Here is a 19872-nt window from a genome sequence, read left to right on the forward strand (position 1 = left end):
TAAATACTGAAACAAAAATGGCCTTGAATGTGCATTTTGCAGTTTTAAGTGAAGACATGAAAAAATGACCCCAGCTAAGATAAATATATCAAGGAAAAAACTTGGTGTGTGTTGACAAGATGCAATGTATTAAAATGTATAATATCCTTCACATGCAAGATACCAGCAACAATTGAAAAGGTTGCTTTATTTTCAGAGGTCACATATAAACCTCATTTAGGCCGAGACAGACCCTGTTTCTTGTTTTTGAGAAGATTCTCAAGGCCTGGCTGGCTCCTTATCTGGAAGTGAAATCTCTCCGATGCTGATGTACACGACAGGGCCAGATCACCACAGACCCGTTGATATCCTATCCTCTCCATCATCTGCTCCCTACCCACCTCCCTCCTTCTTTCACCTCTTCTGACCCCCCACCCTTTCTTCCCCATACTCTCCTCCTCTCCCCTATTGCACCAGATGCGATCTCCAGAGTTGTCCGCTTCATGAAACTCCTCGAAACAGGTGCTCCCCTGCTCCTCCAGAATCATCAAGGACAACATCGACACTATCACCCCTGCCTTGGCTGACCTCTGCAACCACTCTTTTGACACAGGCTCTTTCCCTCAACCCCTCAAGCACTCTCTTGTGCAGGCTCTCCTAAAAAAGCTGTCTGTTGACCCCTCTTGCTAACTATAGACCTATCTCCATCACCCCTTTCCTGACAAACTCATGGACAATCTGGTCATCCCCCAACTGACCCTCCACACCGAAATGGCTGGCTGCCTCCATGACCACCATTCCAGTTTTAGAGCAGCCAGAGGCACTGAAACTGCTCTTCTGAACACCGGAGAAGACCTACTCTCTAATCTGGACTCTAACACTCATGTTCTGATCCTCCTCAATCTTTCCTCTGCTTTTGACACTGTCAACAATTCTGTCTCTGTGATACCCTATGCATCACAAACAGGGCACTGAAATGGTTTACCTCCTTTACCTCTAACAGACCCTCCTAAGTGTAAATGGGTCCTTTTCTCTCCTCCACTTTGCTCTCTATCTGTGGCCTCCCTCAGGGATTTATCCTATTACCATGGCTCTTCAACATCTACCCGGCCCTTCTGGCCCACCTGATCTCCACCTACTCCCCTAATTTCCAGTGTTATGTTGACAACACACAGCTCTCTTTCTGGCGGCCTTCCCCTACCTCCCCCTCCTCCTCTCCCCCCTTGTACCTCACTGCCTGACTGCTAGTCAGGCATGGTGCTCTGCAAATCATCTCTGCCTTAACGCCAGCAAACCGAGATGCTTCTCATTGGGACGCCTGCTCCCAGTTTCCCCCTCACTCTCTGGCCAGACTCCGTGGGTCCCCTCTCCTCACCCACTTGTGAGGCAAAAAACATTGGGATCATCTTTGACTCCTCTCCCTCTTTCTCTCCTCACATCCCTGACCTTGCCAAGAAGTCACATTTTCAGCCCCATCTTCTCTGGGGCATTCTACCAAACCTCACCTTCCCCAGAAGCTCAATGTCTCCAGAGCCCTGGTTCTCCCTAGGCTTGATTACTGCAACAGCCTTTTCCTCAACCATCATCTTTCCTTCCTTCGCCCCCTCCAACTAATCAATAATAGACTGCAATACTTATCCTTGGCCTCAAGCCCAGGGACTGCATCTCTCCAGCCCTAAAACCTCTCCACTGGCTCCCGGTGACTGCAAGGATCAAATTCAAAACCCTTTGCATCATCCACAAGGCTGTCTAGGGCCTGAGACCCTTCTACATCCAGCTCTCTCTTCCGAAATACCGCCCAGCCAGAATCCCTCAGTATTCTGCCTCCAGCTCTGTGCAGGTCAAACGTTTCACCAAGCAGAGAGTGGGAGGTAGATCCCTCTCCTCGGCTGACGCCTCCCTATGGAACAGCGACCGCCACCCCTCAGACTTCAGCTGGATCTTCTTAAGTGCCAGAAACTTCTCAAGACCTTCCTTTTCTGCTCTTCCTTCCCTCTCCCCCTCCCTTGCTAAACTGTCCACCTGCCGCTGCAATAGGGGCATGGTCCCTTCAGAGTCATACAGGGACCATACCACCCCTCTCACCACCAGTCCCTCCCTGCATCCTTTGCCTGCACTTTCCCTGTGGCTCCCTTTCTCAGACTAACCCAATTTAGTCCTCCCTGTCCACTGCACTCTTCCTCCACTCGCCCCTCTTTCCTCTGGCACTTGCTACCTTGGCCTGACCAGCACTTGCCCGGCTCCATCCGTGTGGGTACTCCACTTTGCAGTTCTCCCTCTACCCCTCACCCCTACTGCACTTATCACATTGCCATGCACTTGCACGGTAGGATTGTCACAAGGCCAATATAACCGTTTCTTTGTTGCATTGTTATGATTTCCCATGTTCCCCTCCCACCCATCTTCTCTTGTGGTGCCTGGAAACACATGTGTATATGTACCATACAAATGTCCAATAAATAAATAAAATAAATGTATACCCTTATCAAGAAGTGCTAATGTTTATGCTCTAGTCATGTTACTAAGTATTCGTTAATGTAGCAAAAAAAGTGTTTGTGGGACAAGACAGTTGAACCGGTTATTTAGCCGGTGTTCAATGTTTGCGAGCCAAAAGTAAATGCAGAAAAAGAGCATTGAAAAGTAACATCCTAAAAAGTGTGTTCTGTAATTGAAGCTTTGTTTTCTGCCACAGTGAAGGTGGCATGTGTAATTAAGTAAAATGATTATATATATTCTTTCTATACCCCAGCCTGGTTCTTGGCTCACTGTTGGCTCATGGGGGTGGGGGGAGATTTATGTGGCTCTATATGAGTTGTCAATAGGACCAGCACTAAAAAAAGCATCCTCAAATTGTCGTGAGGCTCCTAGTTCTGGGGGGCGACTCCCCAGGTTAATGGTGGTTTCTCAATATATAGCTGCAACGTATTGCGAGTCAGGGGCTCCTCCTACGTCTGGACACTCAGTAGGCATCTGCCTTGCTTCCTCACTAACTGCATCATCACAGGCTTGAGACTCTGCTGCCCGCTCCAGGCCACCAGACAGAGTTAGCTTACTGGAGCCGAGTCCGTCCTCCAGTGCTGCCTGCAGGCCTTTTCTGGGTCACGCCGAGACGGCTCATCGCAGTAATGTCTTCTGCCTTTCTCTATTGTTGTGGGACTGAAAACAGGGGTTGTGCTTCATTGGGATCCTGAGGTCCAACTGCAGGCACCATCAGTGATCATGAGTCCTCAAGACACCGAGACCAATGGCAGCATTATCCCTGCAGCTGAAATCCCCTCTACACCCATGGCCCCTAAGCCTTGTTCACTGAGCCTTCAGCATCAGCAGTCGCCTCCAAGTCTACTTAGTTACCTACAGTCACAGGTCTTCCCCTTGGGGGCACCTGGGTCTTGCCTGTGCACCCTCTTTGCTCTCACACTTGAACTTTGGCACTTTCCATAGGCCATAAAGGCATTAGCTGCAGCCAACCTGTGTCTCATCTTTGGTGGTGGAAGTTGGACATAGGAATGCCGTTTGGGATCCCTTGGACACGCCAGATAGGTGGCACCCTTCTTTCTTCACAGGAACACCTAAGCGCAAATGTTGCTTGGCGTACAACCATAACCCCAGCACTGCTGCTGACCATGTCCTATTACATCCTAGAGGATTAATTTCATATTACACTTAAACCCCTTAAGTAACTTTGGGGTGAACTTACTAAGGTGGTAATCAGAATTTAAGATGTTTGTTGCATATTTGTAAAAGCTTTTCCTAACCATTGTTACTTCCTCATTAAACTGTAAAAGTAGCATTGAGTGTTTTGCCATAGGACCTACTGTGTTCAGTTTAAAGAGTTTCGGCTCTCAACTTTTGCACACTGGTGCTGTCTTGTATACATGTATATTGAGAGCAAACCTATGCGGACTTGCTGTGACTTGCTACCCTTTCTGTGCCTACTCTGTGCTTTACATGAGGGACTTTCCTTCTCTGTAGAGTGACGCCTTGTTGCTCAGTCAGGGTTCTTATTGATAGTTTGGACTAACTTAGAGGGTAACTACGGTTGGTCTCTCTTTTGGACTAACTTAGAGGGTAACTACGGCTGGTCTCTCTAAACCCGACACCAGTGCAGGGCTCGAAATTGCCATGACTGGGATCTATTTAGCATCTGGTTATAGCCACGTAGAGCCTGGTTACCTTGAAACCAAGAGCTACAAGGAGCTACTTGTGACTCTCCAGGCAAGTGGGGTCAAACATAACTATCTGAGATTAACTGTGTAGGTTTAGGAATATGTATAAGGCACATTTAAATCATATTGGACATTATGTAATAGACGCAAAGTTAGAGTTAGCATCTTGTGCACAAGTTAGATTTGCTGCGTGCTATGTACGTGCTCTTTATTCCCGGAACATTGCTGCTGCCTAACGGGTGAGGATTGATATCCAGAAGCTTCTTTTTGCTCCCAGTCAACAAATCTCCATTTCGACCCCTGCAGTGGCTTCAGAAAAACCCTCCAATCAGCTCCAGAAGATACAGCGTCAGCAGCAGCCCAGAAAATGAACAGGTCAAGAGGCCTCTGATGACAACAATCGTCCGCGTGACAGAATGCAGAGGGCCTGAAGACCCTACTGCTCCAAGGGCATTTCGCCAGTCGCAGACCATGCCACCGTACCCTAATTCTCCCGCTACGGAGATCCCCCCGCCCCATGCTCCCCATCTAGTCCAGCTCCTCTGCTCTCCTGGCCCCTTCACCCGCAATCCCCTGTGTGCTTCCCTCATGGATAGTACTCTGCTGCTTCCCAGGTAAGGCTGTGCTTTATAAATCACATACATACATACATACCTTGGAAAGTTCCTGGCCAGGCCCACACTCTCGGCAAGGGACACAGTCTCCACGCTCATCCTCGAACTCGTTTTCCAGGCAGTCAGCGGGATCAGAGAGAACTCTGTAAAGCTAAGCAACAAGAACAGGTTTCTAAAAATGCAAACCTATAGACACATCCAGCGACTGCCATTCATAGCAATGGTGCTTTTCTGGAGTCAGTATGTCAAGAGTTTCTTTTTGTATGTTTCTATGTGTTTGTGTGTGTGTGTGTATGCGTACGTGCGGGTGTGTGTGTGTTGTAAGCACGATACTCTAGGTACACACACTATTGACTACATATGAATATAAATTAACAATCATTTAAAAAATAGCATTTAATAATGATTGCAGAAGCATTCACATTGCATGTGCCAAAATAACTGATTTCTTCACGCTGCCAATCATGCAGCATTTAATGTCAGAATCGCATGTGTTCATAAACACATGCACATGTGAAAAACGGAGTACATAAAATACTACCCAGGTCTGATTTCGGCATAATATAAATCCATAAGCATGGTTCGGACACGTATGAGCGCCATGCACTGGCCTTGCTCGATCCTTCCGGGAAAAGTATCTCAGCCCCCAGCGCTCTCTCCAATCGCATACCCGCTTGACCCCTATATTGCGGACTTAAGCATTCTGCAAAGTAGATGACAGCTTTGAGATAATAGAACCTGCATCTGCTCTGCCAGCGGTTCTATGCTGAAATCACGAAAACAAGTAATAGAGGGTGCACTTTTCTTCATATTTTAAAGCAGGGAGACCCCCGCAGTCCCCCCAACACCTCCCATCCCCTCCTTAATGTATTCCCTAAACCAACCCCTCCATCTATTTATGTCTAAATAATGTTAAAAAAAAAAAAACATTCTATCTGCAAAATGTGGTGTTTTCGGCCTCTGTTGCGGTCCCTCGTTTTACCACTTGCTGTATCCTGTGCTTGATAATGCCTCTTCACAGGGTGCAGCCCTCCCATTGGATGCCAGAAAGCAGTCCACCTTGGCGGAGGAACATTTTGTCCTATCTGGTTTCCAGATAACAACATGATACCCGGTAAAAGGATACAGCACAATCCTTCCTGAATGCCACAATCTCCAGCTGTGATGTCAAGGTGGAGGATTCTGGAATTCACACCACACTGCTGTGACGTCACTGCAGGGGATGCAGCATGTTCTTTGCCAGATGTTTTTCTTTTGAGGGCTGCTGAGAGCAGAGGGGAGCGGGTACCTCGTGTTTCATGTGTTGCATATTGTCCCCTCAAGCCTCTACTCTACACACCTTGCAATTGTGTTCCATAAGGGGCAGCACAAGGGATTAAAAAACGGTGCAAGTGCCACACACATCATACATTGATAGCTCGGTAGCTTTCAACTACAGGCGCATTCCATCTTGGAGTTCCGAGTGACGTCATAGAGGTATACAGTGTTTATATTGAATCCTTTATATTGAATGCCCATATAGCAAATCTTTTATCTTGAAAACCCTTATAGTGAATGTATTTAGGGAGGGGTAAAGGGTTAAATGTTTTTGGGAAACGGTCGGGATGGGTTTTTAGGGGTGTGAAATGGGGGTTTCCCCCCCACACAAAAAATGCATTCACTATAAAAGTTTTCAAGATAAACGATTCGATATGTAGGGATTCGTTATAAATTACTTTGCTATAATGACATCATGCGCAGCCTGAGCTACGCTCTATTTGTCTATAGGATGTCACTCTGAACTCATGCTTGGAATATATTCATCTACAACTCTATATACTTAATGGGGCCATGGACATTTTAGTAATTTTTTGTGCCTGTGAAATACACCTCTTTAAAAAGATGCAATGCATGTTGCTTGCTGCCTGTTACGCAGAATCCTGTGCAGTGCCCTTAGGGACCACTACACACAATTAAGACTACAGGTGGCAATGCAAGTTTTACCTTTGGTACAAGCCTGTACTACTATGTCAGAGTAGTAGCAGTGGCGGAGCAGCCAGGCTTGGGACCACAATTACTGTGACTCAAGCAAACACTGACTCAAGCTTTCAGGTAAAAAATATAAGTACATTTATTTTGAAACCATTCGTTATAAACACAAAACTTCTATTAAACTCAAATAAAAACCACAGGTTAAATATACTACAACTAACCAATTCACTTTGTACAGTAAGTCTCAAGGTAAGTACCCTGTGTTTGAACAAAACATGTTACCGCGAATACGATTGCGATCACTTTTTGACAGTTCGGTCTACTAAATAAACGCATATCCGTGACATGAAATGCTACAGGGGCAAAAATACACTTAGCACCTGAGATACCCAGTAGGAGTTGGAGGCAAAAATCACAGGCAATATTTTGGTTAGGCAGACAGAATCAAGAAACACTCGGAGACAGGAGTTCAAAAGTCAAAGTGCCAGAGCCAGGGTCGAAAGACACCGGGGCCTGTTGCCGAAGATCACACAGTCAAGACAGTTCACGATTCAACGTAGCCAATGTTCAGAAGCAAAGTTATAAGAAGGAGGGAAGACAAGGGCAAGCCTTGGAAATGAAGAAAAGGGGTTCACCCAGTTTCCTCAAGTAGAACACAGTACCTTGTTCCAAGGGTGCAGCTGGTGCCCTGGCAGTTGTTCCTGTTGGTTTCCCGCAGACCCACGATTCCTGGAACTTCGTTGTGAAGGCGGACGTCTGAAGGGGGTCTGCACCACGCAGGGATGAATCCGGCAGCGGCGACGAGGAATAAAAGGTGCGCTCCTTGAAAACAGGAGAGGCTCTTCAGGTGGCTATCCGGACCACTACAGCAGCGTGCAGTGATTTCGACCAAGGAAGAGGATCCTCTGGCTGTGGAAGATGAGCTGGTTATCCCCACTAAGCTCAAGGGAAGAAGACTCCAGACTGGATCTTCTCTGAGTCGTTGAAGGGAAGATAGCTCAGGACTGCAGCAGGGATTCACCGGGACGGGGTAGTTGCAGCAGCCGTCCTTCTCTCCGCTTCTCTTCGGTTCCTTGTAGTTCCAGTGGCAACTCTCTGACTTCTAGCCCAAGAGTCCTGCCTTTTATGCGAAAAACCCCCATTCACATAGCCTGGCTGTCAATCACCCAGCAGGGGGGTTGTCCAGCCCGGACAACTACCCTGGCCAATCATGACAAAGTGCGAATTGGGTTTCCTAGGATACCCTGTGCAGGGGGTGGCTACACCCTTCCCTCACATTCAGCCCACCTAGACACCCAGGCGCCTTGATGAGGGCTTCTGAGCAGAAGCCCGCCAAAAGACGGTGAACAAAGAAGGCGAACCTAGTTTACCGCACAAAGCAAGACACAAGAAGGACTTTAACAAAAAGAAATGGCAAATAAACCCAACCGGAGCCAAAAGAAAGACAATTTGGTCAAGCAGGTTTATGTTCGAGGCTAATATATTAGCCAAGAACAGTACCACGTTTATCTAATATAATCGCGGTAGAAAAGTAAGGGTAGATACCACTGCCACCTGCCAAGTCTAAATGTTAAAAGAGCGAAACAATGCTCTAGGAGGTTCAGATAAAAAGGGATACGAATTAACCCTTTCCAGTACTCCATGGAAGATGGTGTGTACTGGATCTGTGGTAGATTGACTAAGTAAAGTTAATGGTAACTTTACTCTTTTCTGGGGGACGGTAGTCGCCTCAGAAATGGAGTCGAGGGAAGTCTCAAAGACAACCCTGTGCCACGGCACTGAAGGTGCTGTGTGACACACAAAAAGAAGGGGGCTACTGAAGTTGTGTACTTCAGAGTCCACAATCATAAAAACAGGTAGAAACACATAGCAAAACGTATGTAAGAGTGGGGGAAAAGCTCTCACTCTTACCAAGTGGAAAAAAAAATAAACTGCAGAAGTCCAGCAAAGCTGCTGGGGGACTCACTAGGTGAGGGAAATTAGCCATAGATGAGAATTCTCCCTAACACTGCCTAAATGGCCCCCCGGCTATGTATCGACAATATTGATGAATAACCAAAAAGCAGATACGTGGGACAATATGCGCATATATAGGATAACAGCCAAATATGGCCAAAGGAGGCCCATCAAAAGGTGGTGTATCCAATTACAAATCCGACTAAATACTGAAGGAAAACTAAATGAGAGACTCACCTCCCCCGTCCAAGCATCCACCAATAACAGTGCCTTGTATTTTGTTTTATCACATGAGGCCACACCAGTCTGCAATGATCTGAACTCGCTTGTAAAGTCTTATCTTGCACTGAGTGAATTGATGGGTACATTGGACAATAGCTCCGCGTGGAAAGCCCTTGTTTTTAATCACTAGAGACAACCCCAAGGCAAGAACATAGACTAAGATGCTGGATCCACAATTCATTAGTCAGCCTGGTAACACTACCGTAGCCGCAGCGGCCCACATGCCGTACCAAGCAGCCTTGCTATGTAACGGGTTCACAAGATGAAGGAGGGCCTGCTTAGACTAAAGGACACAATAGATGGAAGATTTGTAGGTAGTACAAACATTACCTGTGCGGCAAGGAGAACCAGAAGCAATGGACGTCCATCACCCGCCATCTTGATTCACGTGCGGTCCACGTACAATTCTCTGAAAGGAAAGAGGGTAGCAGTTTTTCTCATTCTGACATATTCTGTTCATTTGGTAATTGGCATTACTTCGAAGCAGAGGTACGCAGAACGCATTTTCTCAGTGTTTTAATATAGTGTCCCAAACAGGTATCTATTTCTCATTAATTTAGGAGCTTGTATGCCCAGTTTATTCGCTTTATCTACTGTTTTATTTTATATTTCTGTCTAAATATTAACTAACTGCCAAATGACAGCTTCATAGCAAGTTTCAAACCTAAAAAAACACATACTTTTTTTTTATTTGTTTTAGTTGCGACGCAACTTTTAAATATTTCATACAAACATAAAACAATCCAACATCCATATTTTACATTAAAAAAAGAAGGGAAAACAAGAATATACGCTCATAATAATAATAATAATAATAAGGTACAGATTTATCATATCAATTTAACTATCTAAAACTGGACCAAGATTAAACAATACTTAATTGAACTGCCATACCATAAACACTTAAACACCTAAAGGCCTAAAAGCCTAAATAAAACCACATAAATAAACCACAAGGCATACAGAGCCGGTGACTCCATAGTAATTAAACTTATAGATCAGTACATACACCACTAATCTCTACTATTAGTTACTTCTCCCAATGCCTTTTTGTGTTTCCTTCACTCGTGGTAACATCATTTGTAAAAATTGGACTATCGCTATCTGTACCCTCACCCTTGGATTTGAAAACAGCATTTGCCATATTTGATCACTTGCCATTTCAGTGTGGATTGCAAACACATTATCAAAGCATCTTGCACGTACTCCCCTTAAAGCACTACATTCCACCAACAAATGTAGCGTTTCATTTTGTTGCACTGATAAACAATATCTACAATAATTTCGTTCAGTTGGCAAAAGTTTCCGCGTACAAAGAACCTCATGGGTGCGCCATAGGTTGAGTCTGAACCTTAAATAATCTGCACGGACCTTAGGTGACGGACATTTCACCAAGTAAGCAGGGTCGGACTGGGACAAGAAATAGGCCCGGTCACCCAAAAAAAAGTGGCCCACCCCTCGCCTCAAAAAAGTGGCCCACCCCTTGCCTCACGACCCTTGACCTCTGATGACATCACCAGAAGTGATGTCTTTTGACCCCACAGTGACATCCTGGGAAGCGATGAAACACAACCTTTCACCCCTTGACAAAACAGGAAGTGGCATCAAATAGCATTGTTCCTAAGTACACTAAATGACTGTGAATCCAAGCAGACGTCCAAGGCCAAATGATAATGTTATTGTATAGCACTTACACTTAAGCTCTTTTTTTTTGGTGGTACTCATTTATCGACCTAAGAAGGACGAAAGGCTTTTTGGAAGAAGAAAAAAAAAAGGAAAAAAAAAATATTCTGTTTTTCTTTCTTCCAAACCAGCCCAGGCATGGCCAGAAACCGGCCCCCACTCCCCAGAGACGATTTTGCCCCGGCCACGGGCCGAAAGGCCGAGGGGCCTATCTGACCCTGCAAGTAAGGAGCCATTATTTCATAACGCTTCATTCCAAAAAAACAGATATTAAAGTCTTTATATTGGATACACCTAGTTATATTCCTAGCCCAATCTGCTTGGAAGATTTTCATTTTCGCTCGAGCAGGGTTCGATATCAACAATTCGAGGGTCACATCAGCCTCGACCAAGTTATCCATCACATCATAACGACATGTTTTAGGGAATACATTTGCAGATTTTAACAGGTTATAACCAATTACCTCTAGGATACTTCCGCTCTTTAATCCCAACAGACATTTACGTAAAAAAGCGCACTGTCTCCACAGGGTCTGGGAGTGGAGGCATAACAAACCAAATTCATAGCGTATAACCGCAATCGGGACACTATTTGGGAGGGCTAGAATCTGCTTCCAATACATTGATTCCAGTGCCTCCCAAAACTGCCGTTTCTCCAGCAGCCTTCCCTCCAAACCATATAGAATAATCGGCAACACCTTCATTTTGTAAAAAGATACAACATGCTTCAAAGAAAATTTCCCAAATTTGTTAATTAAGATTCGTGACTGGGAGATTAAATGCTGAAGTTTGTTCCGGGCAGATGCCGCCTCATCGCACCTAATCTGTCTATCGTTAATAGCCACCCCCAGATATTTATATTGGGTCACACTTACTAATTTGGTATCTTGAAGCATCCATGACAGCGAAGGGAGCCGTCTCATAGGCCCTGAGCTGGCGCTACAGCTTATTATTTGGGATTTTGTGATGTTAATCACCAGGTTATTTGCATGGACGTAATCACCCAACCGTAACAACATGCATTGAAGACCTTGCGGCGTTTGTGATAGTAAAACAAGGTCATCCGCATATAACAAATATGGGATTTTCTGATCGCCTATACAGCCCTGTTTTAGGCCTCGATGTGGCCCAATTTCGGGTGATAATTTACCATCTAGGGTGATGCGCACTCTCATTGATGGTTTTGAGTGGAAGAGAATTATTAGTGACAAAAGAGAATGGGGACATTCATACAATTTTAGCTTTTGGTACAACAAGGCTCTATCAACTGAGTCGAACGCGGCTCTAAAGTCGATAAACCCCATATACAAGGGTTGCCTTTGTTCCGCCTGCTGGGCTTTGATCATGTTCAGTGTGATTATATAAGGAATAGTTCCAAGGCCCGTTACAAACCCTGTTTGCAGGGGTCAGTTAGTTTTTTACTCTTTACCCATGACTGTAACTTAACCAAAATTAACCGACATAACAGTTTACCGGGTACATTGAGAAGAGAGATGGGCCTATAACTACTCGGGGCCTGTCTATCACCCTTTTTGTATATTGGGATTGTAATCGCTGTGTCCATGATCTGGGAAGAATCTCAGTCACATTTACTAGCGAAAAGATTTTATACAAAATGGAAGCCCATAATTCAGGATGTTTTTAAGATCAAAATTGGAGAGGCCATCAGGACCTCTAGCCTTTGAGTTACGGCCGTATTAATCAGGAATAAAATATCCGGCACCTCAAATTCCAGATGAAAAGCCAACGGAGGTATTACTTGCTCAAGTATCTCGCTGGACTTAACTAGGGCATATAGTTGAGTAAAGTGAGCTACCCATACAAGCGTTTGAACTGCACTCGCCTGCAAAGCAACTTGTGGAGCCACAACAGAATAATTTATTGCAGACCACATTTTCGCAATATTTTTGCCAGCCATGATTTTTAACATGTTGGCTCCATCTTCTTGATTCAGTGCAGCACGGTGACCTCTAGTCCAATTTCTATAAGAGGTTCTTAGCCTAGTGGTTAAGTATTTTCTCAGATGCACAGGTTCTTTTTGCACAAATCTCAGGCCAGCGCGGAACCGCGCTTTCCTTTCTTTAGCCACCTTATCATAAGAATGAAGATGTTGTGTCGTTTGATTTATTTTGCGATTCTGTTGCTGAAACACCTGGAATAGGTCAGATTGAACATTGCTCACGTTCCCAGCAAGTATACATTAGTCCGGCAGGCCTAATCTCAACAGTCACTCATGTTTAGTTACTTCTTTCTCTGACCGTCAGCGCCTGGATAATCTATAGTTGATTTACTTTCGCCCTTTTGCCATGTCGGAGCCGGGGGGATGTCTGATTCAAATGCCCCATTAAGAGCCGTGAGGCCTCTGGCTTTCACTAAGGAAGACCACCTTCTAAATCTTGCTTTATTTCTAGTGCCTACTTCACTCAAGCTATTTAGATTCAGATCACCCGCCACCACTAATGTTCTTACATTTTGGGCTAGCGCTACCAGGTCCAAGATTGAGTTTAGATCATGGAAAAAGTTATCCTCAGACATGGCAATCAGGTTCCGGTAAACATTCAAAATTGCGTATCCTTGATCACCAGCCATTACTTTAACCAACAGCATATATTTGTTTGGCATAGCCCACAGTTCAGATGTCAAACCTCAACCCATTTTTATCGCTGTTAAAATCCCTGAAATTGGACGGCCAGTCACAGGTTTAATTGCAGGATTTAAGTGGAGTTCATGATTGCCCCAAATAGGGACCGTGATAAGCCACGTCTCTTGAAGGAGTACCATATCACATTTACTCAATTGACTGTGATCATTGTTTATGAGGTGACTAAAACCCCTGGTGTTCCAGTTTCCCAGGGATATCTGATTCACCCCATCCCCCACTTCACATTACTTCTGCGAGCCAGAGCAGCTAAACATCCCTGAAGTCATAGTGGGATGTGATTTCAAATCTCTCTTACTTTCCCCCAGACGACCCTTCTGTATACTCAATAGATGGCGTGATGGGGTAGGCAATAAATTAAGGCCTGGCTCTGCCGACAAGACAAATCCCAGACTGTATAGATCTTCTTTGGCCTGACAGATTACATTTTGCACTAATCGAGATTTGAACCAAAGCTTTACAGAGTTTAACTGGCCCTTCAGAGAGAATTCGACTAGTGCCATATCTGAGGACACAATGGGCCTCATTATAATCCAGGCGGGATGGGGTTGACGGCGCCGCTAAAGGTGCCGGCGCAGTCAACCCCGTCCCGCCTGAGTACGAGGTCCCCTCGTGGGACCTGGTCTGCACGTCTGGTTGCACCAGATGTGCAGAGCGGGTCCCGCAAGGGGAGGAGGGAGCAAACAACAGGCCGCTCGTAATCGGCCCGTTGTTTGCTCCCTCGCCCATTCCCATTCAGGTCCGGGTTCCTAGAAGGAGGAATTACCGGGCCCTCCGAACTTGGAAAGGCCCGGTAATTCCTCATTCTGGGAACCCGGACCCGGACGCGATTTCGGCGGCAGCCATGCTGCCAATAGCGGCATGGCTACCATCGAGGTCATAATGAGGCCCAATATCCTCTAATTGTGGGATCTCAGAGCAAACAGCCATCACTGCCCGTCTATTTAGCTCATATGTGTGCATGGCAATCTCCTACAAGCCAGGACTAGTGAATACGCTGCAGGGGGCTCCTAGATGGGGGCTTACGGGATCTAACCCCACCATGTGGGGTGGTGTCAGACAGGGCTGGTAACGCTCTTTGTTGATTATTTGTTTGTTTGTTTGTTTTATTTTTATAATGATTGTTTTTTTTAAAGTGGGAGAACCCATGAATGTTTCAGGTTGCTAAGTACTGAATTAGTAGTGAAAGACAGGTTGATTAGTTTAGTGATGAAAGGGGATAGATCTCTGGCTGCATCTTTTATGATCTGGGCAGGGCAGCTGTCCCCTTTGCAGTTGGATGGTTTTAGAGAGGCTATAATTTTTGTGTACTTCCGGTATAGTTACCTTTTTAAATGTGAAGCCTAGGTTGCTGTCAGAGGTCGGTAATGAACTTAGACTGGTAGGCTTATTACTGGTAAGTTGTTGTCGTTTATCCTCTATTTTGATTTGGAGCCCTGTAATTTTATTGGCAAGGGCGTTCTGGATACTAGTGCACCAGGGTTTGTCTTTCGTGCAAGTATCTGTGGGTGGAATAGGATTTTCTAATTCCTTTAGTATATTAAATAGTTCTTTAGTGCAGGATCCTGCCTGATTTATCCTAACGTTGTAAGCTTCTTTCTTGGTGTGAATTATCTCCTTTTTATATAAAGAGGATATAGTCGTAAGATTGGTTTTGTTTTCAATAGATGGTTCCGTTATCCATAGTGTTTCTAGCTTAGCTTTGTTGTTTGTCAATATTTCGAGTTCAGGGGTGTACCAGGAATTCAAATTAGCTCTAGGTTTTCCTTTGGGCAATTTCAATGGGGCGATGGTATCAATGGCAATGGCCATGGAGTGGTTGAAAGTGTTGACCAGTAGGTTAAGGTCGGCAGTTGAGAGTGGGTAGGACCAAAGGTATTAGGGCTTCAGCAGTGATGTTACGCTTGTTCCTGGTTGGACGAGTTGGTGCCGTAGGGCATTTTTTAGGATCTAAGTTATTGATAATGATATCTAACGGGATGAGGTTGTGGTCAGTCCATGCGAGATGTTGGGGGGCTTTACAGTTAATATTACAGTTGAGAGCCGCTACCCAGTCGATGATTCTACCTTTCTGATGGGTAGGTTGAGAGCTAAGTTATAAGAAGCCATGCTCAGCTAGAGCGTTGGCTAAGGAGGAGGCAGGAGAGTCATTGGAGTCATTGGACCCCAGGTTGAAATCTCCAAGGATGATAGTTTGTGCTGATGGCTTGGAGTTCTCAGCTATTAGCGAGGTGATGTCTTCCTCAAAGGCTCCAGGGTGACCTGGGGGTCTATATATTAAGTGAATAGAGATTGTGCTTTTGGGAGAGGTTTGCCACTTGATTGTGAGATGCTCACATGATTTTAATAGAGAGGAAGTGACTGATCTGAAGTCTAAGGATGACTTAAAGATGATAGCTACACCTCCTCCCCGAGCATTGGGTCTGTCAGCTCTGAGGATGGAGTATTTGTCAGGAATGGCTAAGGTTAAGTAAGGTCCTGATGCCTCAGGTAGCCAAGTTTCAGTTATGGCGATGAAGTCAAGATCATTAGTTAGGATGATGTCTGCGATTTCTGTAGGATGGACATCAAGGGACCTGACATTTAGTAGAGCTCCTTTTAGGGGGAATGATTTAGACTTGTTAGAGGCTGTGTACTTATTATTAGTCTTAGTGTGGGGTTTGGCAGAGAGCTTACTGATCATAAAGGGGAGTCTGGTGCCTAATCTACTGTTACGGGCTGTAAGGGTGGGGTTGACTGTGAGTGTGTTCCCTGGAAGCTTGGTTGTGGGGGGCTTAGTACTGGGTTTGGTGTGGTTGGGCTTAATACAAGGATTGGCGCCCCCTGCCAAACATGGAGCAATAGGTCTAAGGTGACACAAAGTTCTATCAAAGGTAGTGTTGGCTAGGGTGTCAACTAGGCGGTCACTGTCTTTGGTGGTGTGGTTTGGGTGGTAGCTAGGTGGGAAGGGTGACATGGTGCGCAGGAACGGTCTGGGGCAGAGGGTAGGGGAGTGTCTCAGGCATCCGAGTTTGGCTAGGCCATTATTGAAAGCTATGTAGTTATTACTGCTGCAAGGTACATTATCCTGCATGACACAGAAGGGGAACATGATGAGTGTGAGCCAGGTGAGCATGGTCTGGCTGCGATGTGATCTGGGTTGTAGGGCTAGGGTAGGCAGACTCAACTTTGGCTGGGTGTACACAAATAAGCAGATTCAACTTAGGCTAGGTGTACACCATGTGTGAGCAATGTGGTGGGATGGACGGGGAGTTTTCTGGTGGCTATGGGCATCATTGTGTACAGGGTGGCCATAAAGCAGTAGTAACTTATAACAGATTTCAGCAGTGCGGTTAGAAGATAGCAGTGGGCTAGATCAAAATTTCAGTATTGAAACCTAGAAAGCAAAAGTAGGCTAAATCAAATTCCAGCACAGAAGCCTAAAAACACCGGTATGCTAGTTCAAATATCAGCAATGAAGCCTAGAAACAGCGGCAGGCTAGTTCAAATATAAGCAGTTCAGATATAAACATTGATGCCTAGATTATGCATCTCATTCAGTGCACTCTCAATTAAGGACATAATAGCACCAGACATCTGTGTCAGATCTCCGATATTTCTTTTTAGCATCGAATAGTCTTGAGTTTGAGGAGGGACACCAAAACCCAAAGGCTGGGACGGCACAAGATTTGTCTAAGCTTCATAACCACTTCCCGTTTTGGGTCTATTTTATCAGGGATATTACTTCCCGCTCCCAGAGCCACCACAGGGATCTCCACCTGCATTCCAATGACGGGCATTTGTTGGCCATTTACACCTTCAATTAGACTCTTTTGCGGCGGAGGAAATAATAAAGCTGTCATCACTCCCGCCTTATATGCATCGACAGCTTTTCAAATTTCAGACTTCTGTGCGGCCAGAACCAAATCTTTTACTCGTGGATCGTAATTTGGCTCAGAAGAAGCTTCCATACTTTGAGTTGCCTCTATATTTATTATTTTGCCAGCCTCACTATTTTTTTTTATCTAATGGAGGATACTCCATTGCATGAGCTGGAACAAAATTAAAGGAATCATTTCTTCTCTTATGGGCAAGCTGCTGATATTTTTGCTTAATAGCCTGTGATGCTAATATAGTGTTAAGTTTTGGAACTGATATAGCCTTAAAGAGCTGTTTCACCGAGGATTTCCCCATATTTTTCGGTATTTGTTGATTTTTTTGAAGTTTTTTGTAAAAAAATGTTCTCACCAATATTGCCTTTTTTGTTAACTTGAATGACAGGGGGAGAGGTCTTTAGCGCCTTTTTGGTGTTTACTAATTTACATTGCTCTGTCCCATTAGTGGTGAGCGCTGATTTAGATCCATTTTTTCCAGAACACGCCTGTCCCTGCCCTCCCGTTACATTCTCATAAATAATTTCATCAGTGCATGGAACTACCGACTTAACCACATGGATATTTCTGTTGCCATGAGGAACATTTTTAAGAGCTTGAATGTTATTTACATTACTTTCAGTTTGAGACGCCACCGAGATCATACACGACTTTAGCTCGCCTGTTGACACTCTTTTGTCAATTACTTTAACAATTTGGTGGGCGTTCCTCACTTGTCACGCCATCATTTTTTCCAAGCATTCGCCCTGGACAAGTATTTTCTGTTCACATCAGTGATCTTGACAAAGAAACTAACGTGAGATTCATTGACTGTAAAGTAATTCCCAACTAATTGTCGGGCTGGTGAATAATCAAAGAGGTGTTCGTACTGTGGTTATTAGTTATTGATTTTATCGGTGAGGGGGCATCATTAGATGTGAGCGAGTCACTTATACTGCTCGCCGAAAAAATTACTGGTGAAGCTGACAGATTTTCAGGTAACAAATTGTTAGAAAAGACTGATCATTTGCATCCAAATCAATTACCACTACATCTATTCCATCCTCCACCCGCTCCGGGGGTACTGCTGAGACTGTCTGTGTACGCCATGTAATTGGGACAGAGTCTGATAAGGCTGTGTCTGTTAGCGAGCACGCCACCATTGGGCACACCACTGTCAGCCCATGACTTGCGTAGACGTTCTTGCATTATCAGGGACGACATCATCGTTCATTTTAGGCACCAACTTTTCATTACATATCACTCCAATCTCGCTTCGACTTTGGGGAATATTCCCAGATAGAGCACGAAATGCAGACAGAGATCCATTGCAAAATTTGCGGATGTCCACGTTTCCCGCTGGGCTATTCTTATGTCCACCTCGCCTAGGAGTGGAGCTTACATGCGCGGCCACACTGGTTTTTGCTACACTTCCAGCTTTCTCACTCTTCAGTGGGCTACGCGCAGGCATACCTGATTTCAGGGATAGGCGGATCATACTCTTTAGTACAATACACAGCACAATTCCGGTTGTACTATCGGAAGAACCTGAACTTCCCCGCCACCTCAACGCCTCGGCGAAGAGGCAAAGAGGCACTTCCCAGGCACTTGTCACAGGTGCGTGCACGCAGGTGCGCGCGCAAGCTTGATTTTAAGCCATTACTTGCCAGGGGATGTGGCTAAACACTCGGGAATTGAAATTCTACAACAAAGTAGAAAAGGCAGATTATCAAAAGCTAATATAACGAGTCCTCAAGCACTTGTATACTTGTTAACCAGGGGTACAATAATAATACCCTTAAAGAGTCCACAATGTCCACAGGATATATGCAGCAGCAGGATCCACGCCGAGTCGGTCAGGCAAAGAGGCACTTCCCAGGCACTTCTCACAGGTGCGCGTGCGCAGGTGCGTGCGCAAGCTTGATTTTAAGCCGTTACCTCCCAGTGGGCGTGGCTAAACACTCAGGAATTGAAATTCCTTAAAGAGTCCACAAAGTCCACAGGATATATGCAGCCAAAACACACACAATGTTGATATGTAGTAATAGCCCAGATGCATGCACCGTCCATGAGTGCTAAGACAGAGACCTCAATTGCCACGAGACGGACCCAATCCCGAACCAGAAACTCGGGACCCCTTCTGACCCCTTGGGCGTTGTTTACTGCAACCAAGAGTGTGAGTAGTCTTCCCTAAACCCCCTGACTTGCCAGAAGGTAGTTGGTCAGCTATGTGGGGTCACCTGGGCATGCACGCACACCCTATTCACCCTACCCCACAACAACGCAAACCTCCATGGTTCAAAGTCCTAACCTGTAGCCATCCCTGGACTTAACTTTGGTGGTCGAACCTAGACATAGGAATGTTCTGTGGGGTCACTCCCATGTGCCAGATTTGCATCTGTTCCTCTTTTCTCCTGAAAACCTCTTAAGTGCATACTTACCATTCATAGGACATTGACTACATTTTCCCATTGACGTTGTAGGACTTTTTCATATGGACTAAAAACTCTCCCCTCTAAGTTAAAAACGTACCTTGGACTTTTGCTGAACTTTCGCTCAGGGGCTAGGGTTCGACTTTTAATTTTTCAAATGTACTGGTTTGATTTATGATCTTATATGAGGCCTGTGATATATTCAAACGATTATCGTGTATCCCCATTTTACAGTGTAAATCCTTGTGATACAATTCAGGCATCGAAAAATCTCTTTCG

The 19872-nt window shown here is 45.2% G+C and overlaps 1 protein-coding gene across 1 annotated transcript in view; it reads right to left on the bottom strand.

The window, feature by feature from the left end:
• EDA2R (ectodysplasin A2 receptor) overlaps positions 1-19872 on the bottom strand; it is a 251736-nt gene that overhangs the window by 132274 nt on the left and 99590 nt on the right. The window contains exons 2-3 of the mRNA XM_069612516.1: positions 9299-9377; positions 4800-4910 (exon numbers count right to left, since the gene is read on the bottom strand). Coding sequence (XP_069468617.1) covers positions 4800-4910; positions 9299-9346 — 159 coding nt within the window. The 5' untranslated portion in view covers positions 9347-9377. The remainder of the gene's footprint in view (positions 1-4799; positions 4911-9298; positions 9378-19872) is intronic.

The sequence above is a fragment of the Ambystoma mexicanum genome, chromosome 5p (assembly GCF_040938575.1).
Source record: "Ambystoma mexicanum isolate Mex_15411 chromosome 5p, UKY_AmexF1_1, whole genome shotgun sequence".
Taxonomy (NCBI): domain Eukaryota; kingdom Metazoa; phylum Chordata; class Amphibia; order Caudata; family Ambystomatidae; genus Ambystoma; species Ambystoma mexicanum.